Genomic DNA, 21,860 nt, shown 5'->3' with positions numbered 1-21,860 from the left:
ATTGAGAAAACTCATCAGCTGATGGACAAATTTATGATAAAATGGTAAATTTATAAATTTATGGTAAAATGGATTAAGAGCCGCTTAGAGAGAATTTCTGTCAGAATTTCATTAATCTAAGAATTTCATCTAACATGATGCTGACTGAAGACATAGATGCCAGCTGTTTATCAGCTGGCTTCATACTGAAGGTTCATTTTCCTTTAGCGTGCTCTGTACTTATACTTCTCCTCCTTCCTTCAGTCTTTTGGCTTGCTAAACCAAAAGAAGCAGCATAAGAAAGAGAGCCATGAACTTATCATTCATATAACTGTGTAATTTTCTTAAGATTGAACTTCTTTCTGGCAAGAAGTCACATGGAAAGCAAGAGAAGAGGTCCCCCAGCTCTTCATTGCTCTACAACAAGCCTGACGTGGAAGGGATCATATTTAAACACACAAAAAGACAAATAAATACCAGGCATTCTCTGCATTCAAAAACCAAGTGTGAGTTCCTATAACTCCTCTGAAGTAAAATATTCAAAGTTATTCATGACAGTCTTACGAACAAGAGTCACCATGTGGCCATGACTCATTTGTAAGTCTATGTAATCTGTCTGTCTATAGGCAACACTATAGAACAAGTGATAGTCAAACCCGAAAAATTTGGTTCTTGAACAGACTGAGAGGAAGCAACATAATCACCAGGGTGTGGTAACTTGATGCTGTGCTGTGCTGTCTTTGATGCTTTGTCATCATTGTTGCATATTGATGGTAAGGTGTGAGCAGATGCCTTAGTGCAGTGTCAGATCATCACACCAGGATTAGCTTGTAGAACTCTGCAATTGTGTTTTCTTCAGGACTGCTGGTGAAGAGAGTTGCTTCCTGTCTCTCCATCTTTCTGCCTCTCTCTTTGCCTACATCAAAGAGTAAAGAACAATCTCAAGTGCTCTGAAATATTGGCTAAGCCTTCTTGTTTGAGCAAAGAGAGGGTCTGACTAAGCCTACAGATTCCTTCAGAACCCACATGTGATGTTTTAAGGAACTCAGGTTAAGCATTGTTGAGCTACATAATGCATTAGATTAATCTCTGAATTCTGTGAAAGTACCCTGTGTTTCACTGAGTGACAGGGTGCTATCTCCTAGTCTTTCTCTTTATGCTGAGAAAGATTCAGTGTGTAACTGTTCAGTGTATGTTACACAAAAATGCCAAAGAAAGACTCTCTGAAGGGCTTTTCTCCCATAAGTCTCATGAAAGATCATGAGATTTTTTTAGTATTCAGTACATATGGCTTGCAATTCTCTTTGGGGAGAAGAGGGGAGAGAGTATGTTTGGAGAGAAGGGAGATAATCATTCTGTTGTACATGTGATAGAGCAAACAATGTTGCTGTCTAATAGTAGCAGTTCCTAAGCTAACCACAATGGAGAACCCCCAGTTGAGGGCAAAGCAGGCATTTTACCTGCCTGCTTTGTGCTGAGTAGCAACTACACCAGGATGATTCATCTGTGTGTGATGGTCCTCAGAAGCAGAACGCTTCCATACCCTCTTTACGTTGTGATCTTTTTGCAGATCCTTCCATTTTCTTCCTTTCTGAACTGCTGGTGGAGGGACTCTTCCCTTCCCCCTTCCATTGCCTTAGAACTGTTTTGCTTCTCCTGATGAATGTCAAGTGCTTTGGGCCTTCAGCCCTGAAGGGTGGGGGCTAAGACTTGGATCTACCCCTGAGACAGAGTGGAGCCAGCAAAGATGGGTTATTTTAAATTGTGTGGTGACAAGCCTTTTTTTTGTCCCCTCCCTTTTTGTTCCCAGAGGATAGCTGGGGAAGTTTGTTGTGCCAAATGCTTGGAATGTGGTTTTTCTCCTCTTCTTCCCCCTTCAAAACAGAAAGAGAAAACTTTATGCTGTGAATTGTGTTAATTGGGGAACATAAATCCAAAAGGTTGTGCAGCATTACTGGGCCTAGGCACCTATTGAAGTTTAATGAGGGAAGAGCAGATTTCTCTTGTCCTCCCCTCTTATGTTCTCCCCACATCAAACTCTTTCTTGTGGTACAGTCCTGCTCACATTGGAGTATGGGAGTGCCAGGGAGAGATGTGCGTTGGTCCAAAATTCTCACGGGTCTGAAAGCAATATGTGACTCCTTTAAAATATTGCAGCCAGAGCGAGGCATGGACATTCTCCCAGGCCAAAGTTAGCTGTGTTGCCAGCGTAGAACAGAGAGAGAGAGAGATTCCTCTGGGTACCTGTCAGAAGTGGCTGCAAGCCAATTTGAGGCAAATCCATGCTGCAGCAGAGATTTGATGGTGTGTGTGCCCTGACCATATGTTTCTGGACTGATCACAGGGTCCCATGGGGGATGTTATAGACTTTTTACTCATTATGTCAGGCCTGATACTTTCTTAGAACTGCATGGTGAAGTATTTCCTTATGGTTACTGACTGGCTGAAGAGATGTGTCATTACATCCGGAACAGAAAATAAGAATCCTTCTCCCTGTCCTAGCCATGGTACTGGGAATAAATTGGTGCCCATGAGCTTGTACAGGATGTAATGGAGCCTGTTACACAGAAAGCCAGCCCGGGAGGGCCTTGATCAGAGCACGAATGGGAGTGTAATAACCCACTGAGTGTGATAACATATACTTTAGCAGAGATGGGCAAGTTCATCTGAAATGGCTCTGGAGTGAATGCCAAAAGCAAAAGCTTCTCTTTGGCACTGATATTTCAAGAAGAAAAGCAATTCACATAGTGGAAGAAGGTAGACTGGGAGGGTAACAGGAAGAGAGCTTAAACAGAGGGCCTTGAGAGTCCCAAAATTTGTTAAAACCAATACTGACTGGCTATGAGGTCTGCTGCAATAAAATAATAGAACTTACTATCAGGTAAAAATGCTTCTCATGGTGGTGTAGGACCAGCATTCATCCTTCAGTTCTGGATAATATAACATTACTACAGGAGGTATTTTAACCTGCTGGTAATATTTTACTACTTTTGTCTACAAGCTCATCAAAGTTTGTGTAGCATTAAGCATTAAAACTCTTATTTTTATCAACTTCTCCAGCCCTTGCTGATGCAGCATGGGAAGTCTGGGAAGAACCGCTTGCTTTTTCTTTGAGAGATGGGATGAAAGGTTAGAGGGGGTGGATGGTGATTGCATGAGCAATGCAGGTCAGGTTACTGGTGGATTCCTCTTGCAAGATAAGTGAGAGCCTTCTGAAAGGTAATTATTGGAAAGCATAAATTCCTGAGATAACCTGTCCAAGAAGAAATACTGACAGGAGCAGAGGCCATGTGTTAAAGGCTAGCCATTACTCCAGGGCAATGGGCTAACCTCTCTCTCTAGTTTTTTCTGTAACCTCTCCATACTCTGACAGCTGACACCCTCAGTTCTTTTCAGTTACTTGTCAATCTTTTCCTGGTTCTGTTTATAGACCACTGTGATGCTCATCTCCCTTCTGTACTAATTGGGGTGCAGGCAAGTGGAGACTCAGTGTGCAGTTTAGTTCCATGTCCAAATTCTTGTTTAGTCATTGTCTTTGCTTGTCATCGTGACTGCAGTGTTCAGGTAGCTTTCACAGCACGTCCGGAAAAAAGAAAGGTGCTCTTTTATTTCTGTAACTGATTTTTGTATAGGAGAGCTTCAGCTAGCTTTCAGGGATGACATGGAGTCAGCTTTGCCTCTGAAGGAAGAAAATTGCTGGATTGCAGTTGGGGAAGGATGTCTTGAAGAGTGAGAAAACAAATTTCAGAAGAAAAGATGGAGCAAAACTGGGAAATAGGAAAAGTGCCTTCTCTTTCTCTATGGCTTTGTTATGCAAACTCCCTGTGTCTCATCTGTAATGTAGAGATAATGATATCTACCCAGCTCCTATTTCCACTGGTTGATTGATTAAGGACTGTCTCATGATCCCTAGATTAGACTTTTGTGACCTACAGCTTTAACTACTGCAGTGTATTACATCCCAGAAAGAAAATGGAAGTAACATGTTAGCTCTAGCTAGTTCCAGCTAGAAAAACATGATAAACTGACCTGAACAGGCTTGCCCACGTCTACCTGCTTCTAAGACCTCATTCTAAAAGTGCACTGAAGCATGTGCTGTCTGTTCAGCTGCCATCTCAGTTCAGCAAGACATTCAGGTATCTGCCTAACTTTGAATTGAAGGGAACCTGCACACTCAGTGAGGGCCTTCGCTGAACTGGGACATGATGCTTGGTCACAGGCAGTGTTTCATCATGAGTCTTTGAAGACCTCAGTGAACATACAGGGCCAAAGATGGATCTGAGATCTGCCCTGGCATGATTGGGATAGGTGTTAAACAACTGGAATCTTAAGAATAGTGAAACTTGCCAAAAGAGTAAGTTGTTTGAGCAGAAGAGGGAGTAATTATTGTGCAGTGGTAATCACAGAAACACACTTCTGCAAGCTTTGCTAATTGCTGAGTGAATTACAAGGCTTTTCTATTTGCTTTGACTGTTCTACAGTAATAACCACCTCAATTTGATACATGAGTTAAGGTGGTGCTGAGAACAGGAGGCAAGCCAGAAAAAAACCACATGCATGGAAAGTTGGTGGGCAAGGGAACAACCATCAGATATTTAGGTTTCTGAAAGCTAGTTGTGGCAAGTGTTTTTGCTTGACTTTATCGAACAGTTCCACTTACATGCTGCGTAAGTATCTATAGAAACAAGGGCACAGGTGTTTAAATCATCACTCCTCAGAGTCAAAGCAATGTATATATTTGCAATGATGGTTTTCCCTGCTCCCATGGGATGTGCTCCAGGTGCAGAAGATCCTGTGCCTGGACCTTTGAGTTAGTTCAAGTGTGCTCTCAATACAGGACATTCTTTGTGCTGAGGGAACTGTGAGATGATGCGTTGGGGGACACAGTGCCTCTCTCTCACCTCTTCTAACTTCTACTGTCCCTTTTTGAGGATCAATAATGATACTTTGTCAGAGGAATGCCCGTAATCTGCCCTACTTCCATTTGCAGGTAGAACTGGGGGAAGGAGATGAGAAAAGGAAATCTAATTCACAGTCCTCTTGGGAATTCCCCTATGTAGCATGAGTCAAGTATATCCATGCTGTATATGTCTGCTGAGGTCAGTAGCTTTATACAAGTAGCAGAATGATTGTTCCTGTGTATTCAAGAGAAATAATAGCTCAAAGAAACATAGCCTTAATTATCTAGGCTTAAAGTGACTTTGTAGAGAAGAGAAAATATGATTTCCCATTGTAAGCATTTTGTATGGTTAATAATTATTGACTGGGTAGAGTAGATTTTTGTGTTTTCTTACATGTGTATTCTATTTGTCATACATATCATGACTGAGGAACTGAAAGTGCTACCCATTTAAGATTAGTAACTTTATCTTTACAGTATTGGCTATAGCTGACTTTTTTATTCCCCAAGGCTGATCTCAGAGGCAAAGTAAACTCTAACAATTATGTGATTTTATTTAGGTCTATATAAATCTCTGCTTTGCTACTTGTGTGGTCATTTTCACCTGAGTAAAATGGATTGTTTCCTGTAGCGGGATTTCCTTTGCCGCAGGAGATACAAAGTTCCTACAAAAGAGGCAAGTCAGCAGAAAAATGTGACCTCGCTAACTCTTTCTAGTCAAAGGACAGGAAGTACCTAAAATATTAATGTAATTACAGTTCTGTGTGGTGGGGAAACTTGCCTGCCATTTAGGAACATCTCTACTACTCTTCTACTTGCACGTATATTTCAATCTCTTCTAAATTCTGCTGTCTGGATTGAATGGCACTGTATATTTGTCTACTAAATAACTGCACAAGGTGCAGGGGAAATCCCAGTCTGGGAACTTCCAAGAGAGCTAATAGAGGTCATTCAGACCAGGACCGTGCTGTAGAGCTGTAGAGCTTGGGCAGTTGTGACTGACATGGTGAAATGCATGCAAAACCCTCATGCTGTTTCCTGGCATCTCACTGCCTGTTGAGATCTGATGGCTCTATGAAAGATGAGATACATGGAGACACATGAAAAGGAATGCTCTTGTCAGCTTAGCTGATGTCATTTGGGCTGATGATATAGCTGTGGTGGCAAGGAAAAACTCCTTCCATTTGTATATGCTGTGTCTCCTGAGAGGGCTGTGCTGACTGAGTGACATAGCTGTTGCCACTGATCATATGGACAGGCTTTTTCCCATTGAAAACAAATGTGCTACCTGAAGACTAACGCAAGCTGGTTGTACTGCTGGAGACTACCTCTGGTGGCAGAAGGGGTTTTGTGAGCTTGCCCTCAGCTCCTCCAGGCAAACGTCAGCTGGGTTTGCTCAAACAGATCAAATGGCCTTGCCTGAAGTAGATCAGGGAGCACTCATGCAAGTATTGCTACTGGCGGGAGGTGTGGGAGCAGTAAGCTGTAGGAGACAAGCAGTGAAAAGCAGCAGGGTAGGAGGGAACGGGTGGTATTTTTAGCCAGCACAGCTAGAGCTAGGAGAGTGTGTCTGTTTATGATCTGATCATCTTTAGTATAGACAGTGCCTAAAGTAATGCACATGATTTATTAGTGAGGCAAGTGTAGGGTGTTACCCATGTTCTGCAGGGGAACTGTTAAAGCTACAAAGGAAGTCATTTGTAGAACTCTGGTTTGCTGGCTTCCTGGTGCCAGCTCAGGTGAGAGATCACATTTTTTACTAATCTACCTTTCTCCTGAATGTAGGAATGCAAAAGGTAGGTCCACTGTGGGGAATCAGGACTGAGGGAGTTGAATGGATAGACTTTGTCTTTGACTGCGTCTCGCCCCTAAGGCTATGATTGCACTAAGCCAAACATACTTCTGGTGACCCCAAGCCCCAGCAGCTGGAGATGCTTCTTTAAAAATATATATAGAAAGGTCTCTTGGATGTTGTCATGTCCAATCTAATATTGTTACTGAAGTTTTCATTAGTTCATTGCTTTAGTAATTGGAGAGAATTTTTGACCTTTCGGGGGAGGTTAGGACCAAGCTGAATTCTGACTACTGTCTTCAGATACAAAAGCGGTCTAGGTTATTACCTTTTGCACCTGTTGTTCATTTAATTGGATGATGCTGTATCACTCTAAAACAGAAACCCTGGCCTGAGAAAGAATGGATGCTCAGATATCCCCGAGGAGTCTGCCTCTGAGATTAACCTAATTGGTCACTGTGCTGAGTCTAATAGAGATTGCATGCATTGTCTGTCTATAGAAACACCTTAGACAGCCAGCATGGAAACTGCTGCTCCATGGAAAGGAAGCTTTCCCCTCTATTGAGATGGAGGAAAAGAAAGAGAAGTGGACAAATTACCAAAAGCACCATAGTATAATTGTTCACAGTCAAGTATACTTGAATGGGGCTGAGAAATTAATCTTCTGAAGTCCCTCATCTAAGCACACAACATCTTGTACCATGCACAGATAACCTGTTGTATCTAGCCAATAACCCTGTATGTTAAGTGCTGAGTAAGGTGGTCACAGTGATGCCTCCTTTTTGGCTTTGAGAGCTGGGAATGTTGCCACAGGCCTTGTGCAGGCCATGCACAGCTGCAGGAAGAGGAGCACTTTCAGCTCTGGTCCTTCTTCATGCACAAAGATGGCAGCAGCTCTTGACCCTGAAAGCCAGATTTCACTTGCAGGCTGCTGTCAGTGAAATAACCAGATGTACCACACTCTTCTTTTCAGTATTAACTTGTGTTGCTCTTTCTTTTTTTTAAATGGAAATGCTGGAAGAGCCTTCGTACTTCCACAATACTGGTGAGCACAGGGCTAATCAGATCAATTTTCCCCAAATTGTAAGCTATGCCTACCTTTTGTCATTTTTCTTCAGACACAGATTTTTTGCATGAGATGATACCTGTAGTTTCACACTAGATTAAGTTACAGTCTAAGACTGTTTCCAGACTAGTGAATTCAGCTTACTCTATGAGGCTGAGTCCTCTGTTATGATTCAGCATCACACCATGATTCCAGCAGTGAGAAGCCCATCGATTCTGGCCACAAATAGCCAGTAGGGATTTCCAACCCACCAGTGGAAGTCTGGTGATAAATACCTGGCAAAAAGGGATTCCTTTGCCCTTCTACACATAGGAGATGGGCTAATGCTGGGTGCTTGGAGAAGGGTGCTGAAAAATCTCACATTGCTCTTTCACTGATCCAGGATTCAACCTAGCCTTGTAGCTCAGGACTTCTCCTTGACTGCTGTAATGTCTGGCCTGTGCCAGTGCTGACTCAGAAACTTGTCATCAGCTCTCTGATGGCTCCTAATCTCTTGCACCACATCCAGTCTATGCACCTGGCACAGTACTTTTGAACAAATGCTTGAAAGCTTGTTTTGACCCAGCTGTATGAGTTCTTCCAGTGAAATGCACTAAGTCTCCTTGCAAGCCTTTCCTTTCACCTACCCTTCAATCATTGCTGCTCCAGCAACGCTGTGTCTGCTTGCAACTGTATACTGGTTTGTGGTCTTATTTGTGTACTGTATCTACTACTGAAACAGTTCTGCTGACCATTTTTTTCCTCTGACTCCTGTGCTGGGGAAAGTTATACAGGCCTCTTTTTGTGCACCAGGTGAAATTATTCAATATGCATAGAAATGAAATAGATGTCTCAATGACTCTGGCTCTTGGAAAGTCTAGGATAGACATGTGTTGTGGGTCTTTACAAAGCTGCCAAGTTTATGTTAAAAAACTGAAAGCCCAGAAAGTTTGAGTCATTCTGTAGCCCATCTGGAAATCCTGTTTTGCCTTTGCTCACACCCCTTACATCATTAGAAGATGTCGTACAGGGACAGACGCAACTGACCATTACAGGAAAACTGAATCTGCACATTCCTGCACTTTCTGGCTTGCCCTCTGAGTTTGTGATAGGATTTTGAGCAATCTGTTATGCTTCACCTAATGTCAGGAAAGCCATTCTGTATTTCTGTTGAGTCTTGGTATCCTACCCCTCCGCGGTTGCAAAGGGTGCATGATCGTAGCATTTAGGAGCTGCCTATAGACTAGAAGTTCCAGAGAGGTCAGCCAAAGGAGGGGCTCAGCCAGTCCCTTGTTGTTTAATGCTTAATAGTGGTCTGATAGTCTTGAATATGTCATATTTTCTTTTGCTTGGTTGTTTTGATGAATGTTGTGTTAGCATCTTGCAATGTAATGTGAGAATGAGCAGAGCAGAATAGTTCATCTCTACCGGGAAGATGCTCTGGAACTGGGGATCTGCTGTCTGAAGGTGTTGCAGGAGTCTGGTGATACTGGGCTCTGTTAAGCACAGGTTTCCAGTTGCATCTGCTGTTCTGGGTCTAGAAGGGAGAAGCTGCTGTTTAAGCGGCTTAGCCCACTGTGCCCTTTGTGAAAACCAGCAGTGTTTGAGAGTGTATGAGGAAAAAGCAGGACAGGCTGGGGACTAGTGATCTCTTTGGCTTGCTTTGTGATAGGGTAGGTACCACAGTTTTGCAACTAGCTCTGTCTTCGTTGCATATCTAGTCTAAGGTAGAGACTTCTAGTAGGCCAGCCCAGATGTGAAAAACACACATGAGCATGGCCAGACCACTGCTTGAAAAGAGAATTATGCAGACTGGAGAGAGGGAGAGAGAGAGAGAGGACTGTCCTTTTGATGATTGTGTCTATTAGATTGTCCACATTAGTGCCTGTCTTTGAATCATAAACAACGTTAGCTCATAGTTTGTAATGTTTCCCACTTCCAGACAGCCTCATTACTATCTTTTCTGACTTCTGACTTCAGCTTCTGCCAGCCATGCTGCCCTTGCTTTCAACACAGAGAGATTTGGGAGAGTGCTGTCTGCATGAGGGGGGAAAAGATACGTAGAGCTGCATGTCATCAACATAATGGCTGGCATTGATGCCCATATACTTCATCATTTTCCCTGGAGGTTTTGTGTAGATATTAAATAGAAGTGGTGGAAGAATTGAGCCCTGTGGCATTCTTCATGTCAAGGCTCATGAGGAGGAGGAGGAGCAGCTGCCTGTCAGGGGCCTCCTGGGATCTGCTGCAAAGGAATGAGTATAGCCAGCTCAGAGCAGTTCTCTCAGCACTTGCCAAGACATGTTGTTGGTCAAGCTGTACGTCTTGGTCTGCAGTGTCGCACGCAGCTGATAGCTCAGGTAACACCTGCATGATTTCTTAGTCTGTGTCCGTCTTTGTGAGGAGACCTGAGACCCCACTGGTGCTTCATTTCCAGACTCATTCATGAATGTCTCCAAAAGGAGAGTGCAGAGTATTTTCTGAAGCCACATTGCATCACTTGTTTCCCACCACTTCTCAGATCTTGCCTGGTTTGAAACTGTATGGCAGTGCTGCTGAAGAACAATTTATGATTGAAAATGTCTCTTTCCGTTGTCTTCAGTGTTCCTCACAGTATCGCGTTATCGAAAATACAAGACTAGAGGCTGAAAGTATAGTAAATGACAACTCCATGGTCTTAAGGAGAGCAAGTCCCACATTATTGATCATAACTGGGTACCACTTGCAAACTTCAGAAAGAAAAGTCTGTTGCTTTCTGTTATGTGATTAGTCATTTCTTTCTGTGCTATCAGCTCTTTACTTGCCTAGTCATGTAGTGAGCATGGGTTTAGAGGGAAATGACTAGAAAGGGACCTGGCCTCAGGAACTGGAGACAATCTGGATTCATACTCAAAGGATCTGGTGGAAATTTAAGAGCTGCTCTTAAGGAGGACTGGTTCTTTGTTATACAAATTTTCCAGGCATGATGTGGACCTCTAATCGTGGTTGAGCTTGGCTGGTTCTATGTCTTCAGTGAGTGCTTTCCTTCTCTGGATCTTAACCTGAAATGTGATAGGTACTGCAGGAGGGGTGTGCTAGATTCTGCCTATTTTGTAGCTTTTGTAAAGGGTGTAGCGCACTCAGATAGCTGGAACTTTGCAGGATGGGCTGGAAAATAGTGGTGGAGAGCTGCTCTGCTGCTTTCAGGGCCCATCAGGATCCCTTGTCAGCAGAGAAATGAACATCCTGAAGCAGCTGGAAGGAAGCCAGGCTCTTGGTCCTTGTTGCTAATTTACGGGCTTATAAGCCAGGCCAGCTCTTGGTGTTTTTTTTTTTCTTTGTTTTGTTTAAGGCATGCCTAGACAGAGGAGTCATGGCACTAGGTACTGTGCAGAAAACTAGTAAGTCAGAGTCTGCTCAGAAATCTTATGGTCTAGTTAGAGCAAGCAGGCAAAGGCTAAGAGAAGGAAGGGTTGGTTTTTGCTGACTTGGTTATTAGCTGACCTGTTTCCATGATGGAAAACCTCAATTTCTCAATGCTTAAAAGGACAGTTGCCTCATGAAAGTCACAGGGTCTGATCCTCCATCCTGGTGTACGTTCTCATGCCAGTGATTACCTGCAAGGCTGCATAGAATTGCACCAGCCTCACATTGCTGTCCCAGGACTCATGGGGCTGGTGGTGCTTTCAGAGTGCTCAACCTCCCTGTTTGCGCTGTGCTTTCGCTGCTCAGAGCCTGCTGTTTAGTTTCAGTCCCGCCTTTTTTCACCAAAAATGAGCTACTAACTGCTACTAGACATATACCCCTCCTATGCACACTTGCAGAAGATTGTAATAGCATAGGTTGTTCTTTTCCAAGGGAGGGAGCTTTTATTAGTCAGCCAGAACCTGGTTACTTTCATGTCCTTGGGCTGGAATGTAAGTGCAAAGCCTGTGCGTATGCCAGCAGTGTTACTGGCCCCCCTGTCCCAAGCATCTGGGATTTCACCTGTGGCCCTGCACAGAGGGGCTGTGTGCTTTTCACAGCATGCTTTATTCTGTATTTCCAGTTGTGCTGCTTTCAGTATGATTTGCTTTCCTTGGTCAGCAGTTGTTCATGTCTGCTCCTTGATTTTTTTTTTTTCCCCAACATCTTCAAAATCTATGCATCCGCTGATGATTTTGTGTCATTAATATCAATCTAAACAAGTTTGTGTGGCCTTTCATTTCCTTGTCCAAACGGAAGAACCAACCCTTGCAGTCAGTCACAGCACAGCACTGACTCATACATACTTTTAATAAAAATAATGCAGAAATTCCCCATAGTTTTTGCAGATATTTTTTCAGGAGACGAAGTGTAACTCTTCCATAGCAACACAGCTTGGGAAAACTATTAAGCATGTAACATCAGATAATTAATTTTTCTGACATATGATACACTTTTTACTATTAATGTTATCCATTTATTTTTTTTTCTCTTCGTGTACCTTGCTTGCTCAAACTCAGCTGATCTGTTTGAGTTTCATTTGAGCTCATGTGCTCTCCAAGTCTTATTCCCACCCATTTATGTTCTCCAGCTCCATTGTAAACCTCCTGGGAGGGGGCTGGGGTTTGTCCCACCTCCATGACCCTGTAGTGATAGCACAATAGGACCATGCTTTCCCTTTTTTGCCACAATTCTAATAATACTTTCTGGTTTTCTGCATAAGATAAAATATGCTGTGTGTAGCTATGTAGCACTGAAAATCAAGGAAAAAAAAAACCTCTAAGTTTAAAGTTTCTTAAGAAAAAACCTGACTGAAATTTTGAACAAGTCAAAGTCACTCCAGTAAAGATTAATGGTAAAACAAAACAACCAACCACCTAAAAGTAATTGCAGGAAACCTGTTTTCCACTGAAATATGACTGTCATAAGGAAAACTGTTTCTTTACTTTCCTCTATTTGATTATTTGTCACTTTGAAAAAATTCTGTTTATAATTAAAGACAGGGCAAGTCCTCAAGGTCCCAGTACCTGAATACCTTTCCAGTGAATACTTAGGGGCTGGGGTTTTTGATCATGCTTGTGGTAGTGGAGCCAAGACAAGCTTTCCTAATGCTTCTCCTAAATTATTATTTTTCTTTAAGGCAAAAGATGCATATTTAAAATAAATATAATGAAACAGCTAGATTACAAGATTGCATCAAGAGTCGATTTGACCCATTAACTTGGTAGCTTCTGTGCCATTAGGATCTCAAAACCCCTTTTCTCCCTTTTAGAAAAATCTGAAATTTAATCTTACACCCTACTTGTCAGTGACATTTAAATCCAAATATTTAACATTCTAAGATTTATAGTTATTTTCAGTCTTCGAAGAAGGTGGAAACTGAGGTCCTCTCCAACCAGATCTTATGTCTGGGTTGCTGAGACATATGCTTTTGTTAATATGGATGCTTTGTGGTGTGCATATTCTAATGACTGGGGTGATTTTAAACATAAAGAAAACCTGTGCAGTGGTTGCAGTTTGTTGTCACACAGCTGTGCTCTTCCTTCCAGTAAATTCCTTGGAGTTAGTGAGCATCTCTGGCTTAATATAGGGGGAATCTGACATAGCTCTGTGGAAGCTCAAGTGTTTGTGGGAAGAGCTCTTAATCTCTGATCAACTGGAGTCTCCTTGTTACTGACTTTGATTACACAAGTGTACAAGTTTAATTACAGCTTTTAATAAGCTTTCATTTCTTCCTAGTCACATTCTTTGTAGAGTAGTGCAGCTTAGCTTTTCCTTTCTCCTCTGCTCCCCTTCCCTCCCCCCATGCCTTTTTATGGAAAAAGGTGTTTGAGGTCATTGCACGGGATTCAGTGTCCAGAGGGATCCCGCTGTACATGTTCTGCCCTGTGCTTTCTTGCACAGTCCAGGGAGCTCTCTCCTTCAGCTGCCCTGCAAAGATCCCTGCACCAGCTGCTGCCCAGGAGCTGGTGGTCAGCGGGGGTGGACAGGGCTGTGATGCACCATACTCACACAGACCTTCACTGCTGCACGAAACCACTGAACCACCTTTAGCAAGTCCCCATAGCCAAAGGATGTGCTGACTCCTGTGTGCAATTCCCGCTTGTGGAGGACTGCCCCCTTCTCTCCCTTGGGGACACTCTGAAATGCGGCAGCTGAAGTCAGAGTGACAGAGGGCAGCAGGATGCTGGTGGGCTCCAGCATCCAGCCACGGTGCTTGTTCCACATCCAGGGGCTCAGGGTGCCAGATACCCTCTGCTCATTAGAGAAATGGCCTGGTGGAACGTTTGTGAGAAGGTTACAGACTTTTAAGTAATTGAGATGTGGCTTAAAACAAGCATAAAGAGATGTTTTTTTCACATGAATCATATTTCAGCCATGGAACTCATTACCCCACATATCCCACAACGTTTTAGGTATGAAAAAAATAAGTGAGTTGAAGAGTTGGTTGGATAAATTAATGGAAGAAAGATTCATCAAGGTATATTAAACATAATACCCCCACCGTTGGGTAACCTGGGACTCGGGGAAGTTAAGTTCTGATCATCAAAATTGAGAAGGAGGAACTAGAGGTGCCTCCCTCTATATTTGCCCTGCTCTTGCGTTCTTTCCTGAGCCTCTGCTGTTGGTCCCTGTCAGTGAGAGGATATTGGGCCAGTACTGCCCAGGGCAAAAAAGTATGGCTCCTATGGAAGTCATAAGGTGCAACCGAGGAGTGACTTAGATGATGTGAGTCAAAAAAAGACAGATGGCAAAACAGAGCAATTTGCACTGATTTGACATTCAGAGGTGTGCAAAAGGAGTATACTTTTAAAATGCCAGTTGTGCCTACAGAAGAGGGTAGTGGGGAAAACAACCGATAGAACAGGAAAGGGAGCCTCTTTTATCTCTGTGCATGCATCCCTTTGGCTCCCTTGCTGTGCATGCTATACTCTTTTTGCACACTAATGAATATCAGAGTCAGAACAAGTTATGCTATATATCACTCTACTCCTATTTTCTAATGAACTCACCCCTAATGGGTAGCTTTCCTAGCTATTCATGTCACGACTGAATTTCACCTTGACAATAGATCAAGAATGAGGTTCAGCAGTGTGGCTCACCTGCTTTGCAGTGCTCCAACATGACAGCTGCTTTGTGTCCTCAGGGTAGCTTTACTTTGATACTTTTCCCTGTTTAGCAAAATTTGGAGGGAGGATTTTGGTAATCTCCAACAGGCAGAGTTTTTAAACCTTTCCCAAGGGAAGATGAAGATTCTACAGAATGTTTGAACAAATAGTTGTTTATGAAATACATGACATTTTCTTTAGATCTGTTCCTCCCTCTGGGCTCCAGAGGAAAGCAGCATTTGCCCTGCGGGATCTTACTGGTCGCTATTGTAGCCTGCTGCTGTTGGGGCCTCAGACTTGACTGTGGAAAACTCTGGAAGGGTTATGACAAAATGTCTAGCCTGACCATTGCAGACATGGCTGTAGTTGTTAAGGGGTGTGTTTTCATGCCTCAGAAGCATATGATATGAGGACTATGTCCTTTGCTCTTACAGGCTCTCTAACACCAGAAATGCTGGAGTGAACTTCTAAACTTGGCTGGCTTTCTGGTTGCTCAAAATATACGGCAGGAGTTGCTGTAACACAGGATTGAAATGATTGGTTTGCTGAATCGGCTGGACAAACTACAGAGAAACAATAGAATGAGTTCACCGTGTGTGTATATGTTGCCTGACCCAGGGTCGTGGGCCAGTGTGGTTGCATCATTTGCTCATTCATTAGCTATGCCACTACTGAAAAGGTTTGTGTCCAGTTCCTGAGAGTCTGATTTTTTGGTGGCGCTTTCTGCATGATCTACTTCAGCAGTGTCTCATGTCAGCAAGCTTTGCATGTGTTCAGGGAAAGTTTTCCTGCTTGTCCATTTTCAAACCAACCTTATGTTCCCTTTTTCCTAGTCTTGTTTGAGGGGGGCAGTGCAATCTTTCTTACTCTCTGCCCTGTCTCTTTTGGCAGACTTGGGGACCAGTTCTACAAAGAAGCAATTGAGCACTGTCGCAGCTACAACTCTCGGCTGTGTGCTGAGCGCAGTGTCCGCCTTCCCTTCCTGGATTCACAAACTGGGGTAGCTCAGAACAACTGCTACATCTGGATGGAGAAGAGGCACAGGGGACCAGGTGGGTAGTGTTATGTCTGTGTATGCATGTGCGTGTATGGAGGGCTGGCCACTGAGCCCTCATGGGGTTTAATTAATAGGAGCTCAAACCTCCTACAGGCCACACAGAAGAGAAGCTGCCTAAACTGCTGTGCCTGCAGGGGATTTCCTTTGGTAACTGCAAGGGCTCATGCTAATTATTCTGCCTCTACCCAAAGAAGTGCCTGACATGGTAGTTTCTAAGGCCACGTCATTGTAGCTCTTTTAAAGCTATTGATCCCTGTCTGTAGCAGAAGACACAATGCCCTGCTCTAAGCAGGCCTGGAATTATCTTCAGGGTGGAGAGGTAGAGGTGGGAGTTTCTCAGATGAATGCCAAACGTAAGTAATTATACTGGGAAGTATGTAAAGCCGAGGTAAAATACAGGAGAGTCCAGTTATTGGAATGAACACAATTCTGATGGTTAGAAATAGACCTGGTTCTGCTTTGGACAGATTACTTGGATATCAGTTCTGGAGCTGCATCTTCCTCAGGTGCAGAAAGAAGTTAGTATATGCCCTTAAAGAGCCTCACTAATGCCTGTTCCAAAGCTCAGTGAAGCTCAAGGGAAAAAAGCACTGTTATTTTTATAGACTTTGGTCAGTCCTTCCTTTGTTAGAGTAAATCCCTCTGAAATCCTTGTTTGAAAGGCAAAGGACAGTCACTAGTTCAAAGACTGAGATGTTACCCAGACAGAAGTCCTCCCAAACCCCAGGGGGAATTTTGCTAGGGTATGGCTCAGTGCCTGACCCACCATTAGCTCAGGGAACAGATTTTTTGACAGCACCAAACTGGCACTTTTTTTTTTTTTTTGGGGGGGGGGGATGGGGGGGATGGGGGGATTTTTTTTTTTCAGTGCAGACCAGAGAATCCATCAGAGACAGGGCTAAGGTGCATGGACACCAGAAGCATGACATGCACATGTGTGCATATACACATGCCAGTTCCTGTAAACCATACAGAAAAACCCCCAAAACTCCAGATCTGGGATTATGGGAAGGTACAACCTGCTCTTACCTCCTCCGCTGGATAATTCGCAGGAGGTGGAGTGGGAGGAACATATAGGATATTCCTCTCACTCCTGGGGGCTCACTAAGAAAGCAATTGCTGCCTCTGAAGAGTGCTTAGCTGAAAGCTTCCCTCTCCCTTTCCTAGGTTATACTGAGGGAAGGATCCTTGCACTGCTCCTATTCCTAAAATATCCAACATAGATTTAGTATTGTCTTGCAGTACTATCAGAAAACTCTTTCTCTAGTAAAATGCAGCCAATTCTGGTGCAGGAGACAACAGGTGTTTTGCCAGTGTTAAAAATACCCTGAGAATGTTTCAACTACTGGGGTAATCTGGAACTGCTGAATGTGGTTTACAAGCTGAGAGTTGTCTGAGGTTCTGGGCTAACCCTTCGTTTGTAGGTTACTTCATGACCACAGTTGGGTTTTTGTTTCGGCAGAAAATTCCTAAGAGATTATGCTCTGGCAAAACTAGCTTTCCTTTTTTTTTCCTTTTTTTTTTTTTTTTTTGGCTGATCCATTTAACTAAGGAATTTCTGTTCTTGTAGCATCTCGTTATGAGTAAGGGGCTGCTATTTTTATCCTTTTGAATGCAGCCATAAGCAGGTATACATCCACTATACCTAGAAGAAATGTTTTGGGAAGAGTATCTGCTACAAAGATAGACATAGGTAGTCTTGTATGGGTCTTATTGGTGTCTCCGCACTTACACAAGTCCTCCTCATAACAGTGTTACGGCATCACACCAGTAACCAAGCAGTCTTAACGTTTTTTCTTTCTCAGCTACAAGCTCTCTGGACTACCTTGAGCAAATTCACTCTGCAAATCTTTCTTTCCTTACTTCTGATAGTGAACTGTTCGGCAGCTTACCCTGCAAAAGAGAATCAGTGGCATTTCTCCTGCAGGGCAGACTAATGATGGAACATTCTTCACAGAGAGTCTTAAGTGAAACAAGCCTCTTGCATCTGCATCAGCCACCAAATCTGATGCCTTTATTATTCTGAATTACAATAATCAGTGCAAAATGAAGCAGCCCTCCTCCCCATATTTGCTCTCCTCTTCCTTGATTTTTATTAGCCCATTTAGTGCTCCCTTGGGTCTCTCTGCATCATCTATTTCTTGTAGTATTATGGTGGGTCAAAGCATCCCTCTACATTTTTAGCATGCCTGTTTTCAGGCTGTACACAATGCACTTACGGCCATAGTACAGGGCTCTGAAAATTCTCTGCCAACCACTCTGGTGTCTGTCTTGTGTGCTGTGTTCACTGCCATTTACTATCCCTAACCTGAAAACCTGTATAAAGACAAATGACAAAGCTCCAGGACCTATATTCACTTATAGAGGGCTTGAAAAACAGAGAGTAGAGTCAGGATCTCAGCATATTAACCTGGTTTCTTGCTGTCTTCTTTGTTAAAGGACTCAGAAAACTGCATCTCATGGTAAACAGTGCAGGGTTAATTTCACACAATACTGCACATAACTCCCTCTTTCTTTTCCCCTCCTCCCCTGGCCTTTCACACAAGCTTTGAGTTATGACTCTCCTACACTAATGAGATAAACAACATAACTCATTGCAGGTTTTGCTATTTCCTCTATAAGCAAATGGTTGGAACCTTCTCTGGTTGCCCTATAAGGCACCAGAGGGAGAGATGACTGAGCCACGGACCGAAGACAGCAAGACCTGTATATGCATTATTTCCATATGCACTGCAAGATCGACTATAGAGGAGCTAGATTCAGAGCGTTCAGAACTGACCCTTTCTTTGTTGCCCCTCCTTTGTGTAAAAAATTAAAGATCCACACTTCGGGTGGAGAACTGAAGGTAGCATTTGATGGGTTTGGATCAAGTGAAGGCCTGGTATATATTTTAAGTTCATTGGATGGCTGTGTATTAATGAGCAAGGGTATTGTAAATAGGAACAGAGACCTTACCTCAAGGGGTGCAGAGATGGATGTTGGATCATCCATCTCTTATTGATCTATCTGCCACCTGGACTGGGCTGTACATCCTCTAGGGAAGAGGCTTTCCTACCTCTGTCTTTTCAAGGATACCTGCTTTGTTTCTTGTTGAGCTTTCAGCATTTCTGCTTGGCTTTCACTGTCCTGGCTGAATCCAGAACTGCTAATTCCTATAAGACTGTTCGATAATTGAACCCACATTAACAGATATTCCCCCAAAACTGCAGTAGATCCTTGCTCTTCTCTGTCTGGGACAAATGCTCAACGTCGCGGTGCTTATTTCATTGAAATGACTCTGTGGAGGCCTGTGCAATGGAGGGCTGATTGTCTGTCCTATTGCTTTGGTCTAGCAACCACCATTCCAATGTTGTGAGTGAGTTCTTGCACAGGACCTGCTGTAAAAGGGTGAGGCTTCTTGCCTCCACCTCTTTAATGACTCACATCAGGACCAGGCACAATCTACCTCATCATAATAGCAATTGTTTGCAGTGTTTAATGTTTACAAAGTGCCATGAAGAAGTGTGTCCAAACACTGTGAAAGTGCTAGTTACTCACATTTTTATTCCCAAACCAGTCCCAAGTGCCCCGCTCTGAAATGTATCCTTCTTGGGTGGGCATAATGCCCAGTAAGATGTGCAGCAATGAAGGAAGGACATGGAAAGCCCCAGTTCCGTAGCTCTCTGTGCCCTGGAACAGACAGGATCTCTGTGAATACTTCATCGCTTGGCCATACCCAGGCAGAGTGCTGTAGATGCTCCATTATGCACCGAGGCCTTGGAAGTAGGTGGAAAGTGCTGGGGTCTGAACTGACATTCCCAGCAATTGAAATGTTTCAAGCAAGGAGCTTAGACTTCACTTGCAGAATTTCATAGAGTCATAGAATCATTAAGGCTGGAAAAGACCTCCAGGATCATCAAGTCCAGTTGTCAGACCAACACCACCATGTCCTGAAGTGCCACGTCTACATGTTTTTTGAACGCCTCCAGGGATGGTGACTCCACCACCTCTCCGGGCAGCCTGTTCCAATGCCTGACCACTCTTTCAGGAAATAAATTTTTCCTAATACCCAATCTAAACCTTCCTTGTGCAACCTGAGGCCATTCCCTCTTGTCCTATCACTAGTTACTTTGGAGAAGAGACCAACACCCACCTCACTTCAAAGGAGGCCTACAACCTCCTTTCAGGTTGCTGTAGAGAGTGATAAGGTCTCCCCTCAGCCTCCTCTTCTCCAGACTAATCATCCCCAGCTCCCTCAGCCGCTCCTCATCAGACTTGTTCTCCAGACCCTTCACCAACTTCGTTGCCCTTCTCTGGACACGCTCCAGCACCTCAATGTCCTTCTTGTAGTGAGGGGCCCAAAACTGCACACAGTACTCGAGGTGTGGCCTCACCAGTGCCGAGTACAGGGGCAGGATCACCTCCCTGCTCCTGCTGGCCACGCTGTTCCTGATACAAGCCAGGATGCTGGTGGCCTCCTTGGCCGCCTGGGCACACTGCTGGCTCATGTTCAGCCGGCTGTCAGTCAGCACCCCCATGTCCTTTTCCTCCAGGCAGCTCTCCAGCCACTCCTCCCCAAGCCTGTAGCGTTGCATGGGGTTGTTGTGACCAAAGTGCAGGACCTGGCACTTGGCCTTGTTGGCTTGATTAGCCTATTCTCTTGAGGTGAATAATTTTGTTGTGTCCTCCCCGCCTGCCCCCCCACCCAGGTAACATGATATTGTATTTTTTGTTATCCTCATTTGGTTCGGTGAGTCAGTTTTGTTCCCAAGCTTGTACACTTTCCGGGCTGCTTCAGAAAGGATGGCTGAGAACTCTTGGGCCATCCTGCTGCCCTTGAGGTGTTCTGCTTTATTGGCACTGCCTTGATGTTGTCTAGCTGTTCACTGTTGGAACAGTTTCAAATATGGTAACACCACCTCTGTTCTCTCTCTTATGTGGTCTTACCTGTTTTCTAAGGACAACGAGTCTGGAATTGCAGTCGTTCTCTCTAGCCCCTTCAAGACTAACAGCAACAGCAGAAGGACAGAAGAGCCAAAGCAGAATTGGTGGTTGGAGAGGGCAGGGGAAGCAGAAAAGAGAATGACATTCTTCCAACTTTTCTGTATCTTGCTGGGTATTTCTGTGTGTCATGAGTATCTGGGGCAGCTGAGGATACTTTGAAGCACTTGGCAGTGTGCTTCTGTGCCCCTAGTAGCAATGCATTCATGAAGCCTCGCTGTGTTCTGAATACAAGAGAGCAAAGTATAGCTTGAACATTGGCTAAGAGGTGTCTGTCGGGAGAGCCAGGGCAGCTCAGAAGCCAGCGATGCCAAATGTGATTCAAAAGAGCATGCAGTAGTATAAACATTACTGTTGTATCTCCTCCCTCATTCAGGATGTTGGCATGAGGAGATAATAACCAGAATGAAGAATCTGTCTTCAAAAAAAGTCCAGAATTTAAACAAAAATGCAGAGTCCAAATAGTCAAACCTCATGGATCTTGGTTTGCTCCCACTCGGAAGACACAAATTTCCTGAGCTGCTCTGTGCATCAGGGCCTTATGATTTGCATGTTGGAACTTCTTCTCTTCTCTCCCAAGGGGCTTTCTCTGTCTGTGGAGGAGGCATCACCCCTGTGACCCAGGAGAGTCTGAAATTCTATTTACTCTGGAGAAATAACAAATTATTTATGTGCAGCTCTGGTTTCAGTGAGCTGAGTGAAGTGTATAAGCGGGACCTAGATTCCCTGTAGGCCTGATCCCAAGAGGTGCTGAGAAGCCTCAGGAGCACTGGATGCCCTGAGTGCGTAGTTCTGCCTCCCGATTTGCAGGACTGAACCTGCCAACGAGGAGATGCTGGAAGGGCAAGAACAAAGATGCTAGAGACAGTGCTTGTCGTTTACAAACTGAAATGTGATTATATTTATTTTTTGCCTTTAATCTCCAGGCCTGGCCCCAGGTCAGCTGTACACGTACCCAGCACGTTGCTGGCGCAAAAAGAGGCGTTTGCATCCCCCTGAGGATTCCAGGCTGAAGCTGCTGGAAATTAAACCTGGTAAGTATTTGTTTGCTTCTC

At 43.9% G+C, this 21,860-nt stretch overlaps 1 protein-coding gene across 5 annotated transcripts in view; it reads left to right on the top strand.

Annotated features, from left to right (window-relative positions):
- Positions 1-21,860, top strand: part of DPF3 (double PHD fingers 3) — a 171,167-nt gene that overhangs the window by 57,919 nt on the left and 91,388 nt on the right. For 4 of the 5 annotated variants that reach the window (XR_010374708.1, XR_010374707.1, XM_064462383.1 and 1 more), the window contains exons 1-2: positions 15,469-15,820; positions 21,732-21,839. Coding sequence is in view for 3 of the 5 variants with exons in the window: in XM_064462383.1 (XP_064318453.1) it covers positions 15,496-15,820; positions 21,732-21,839 (433 nt within the window). In the remaining 2 variants the exon portion in view is untranslated. Of the gene's footprint in view, positions 1-15,468; positions 15,821-21,731; positions 21,840-21,860 lie in introns of those variants that run through there. The other variant, XM_064462384.1, reaches the window with a different exon arrangement.

This window comes from Phalacrocorax carbo, chromosome 10, assembly GCF_963921805.1.
Source record: "Phalacrocorax carbo chromosome 10, bPhaCar2.1, whole genome shotgun sequence".
In the NCBI taxonomy this organism is placed as follows: Eukaryota; Metazoa; Chordata; class Aves; order Suliformes; family Phalacrocoracidae; genus Phalacrocorax; species Phalacrocorax carbo.
The sequence above is the reverse complement of the archived record's forward strand: the minus strand, read 5'-3'. Positions and strand labels throughout refer to the sequence as shown.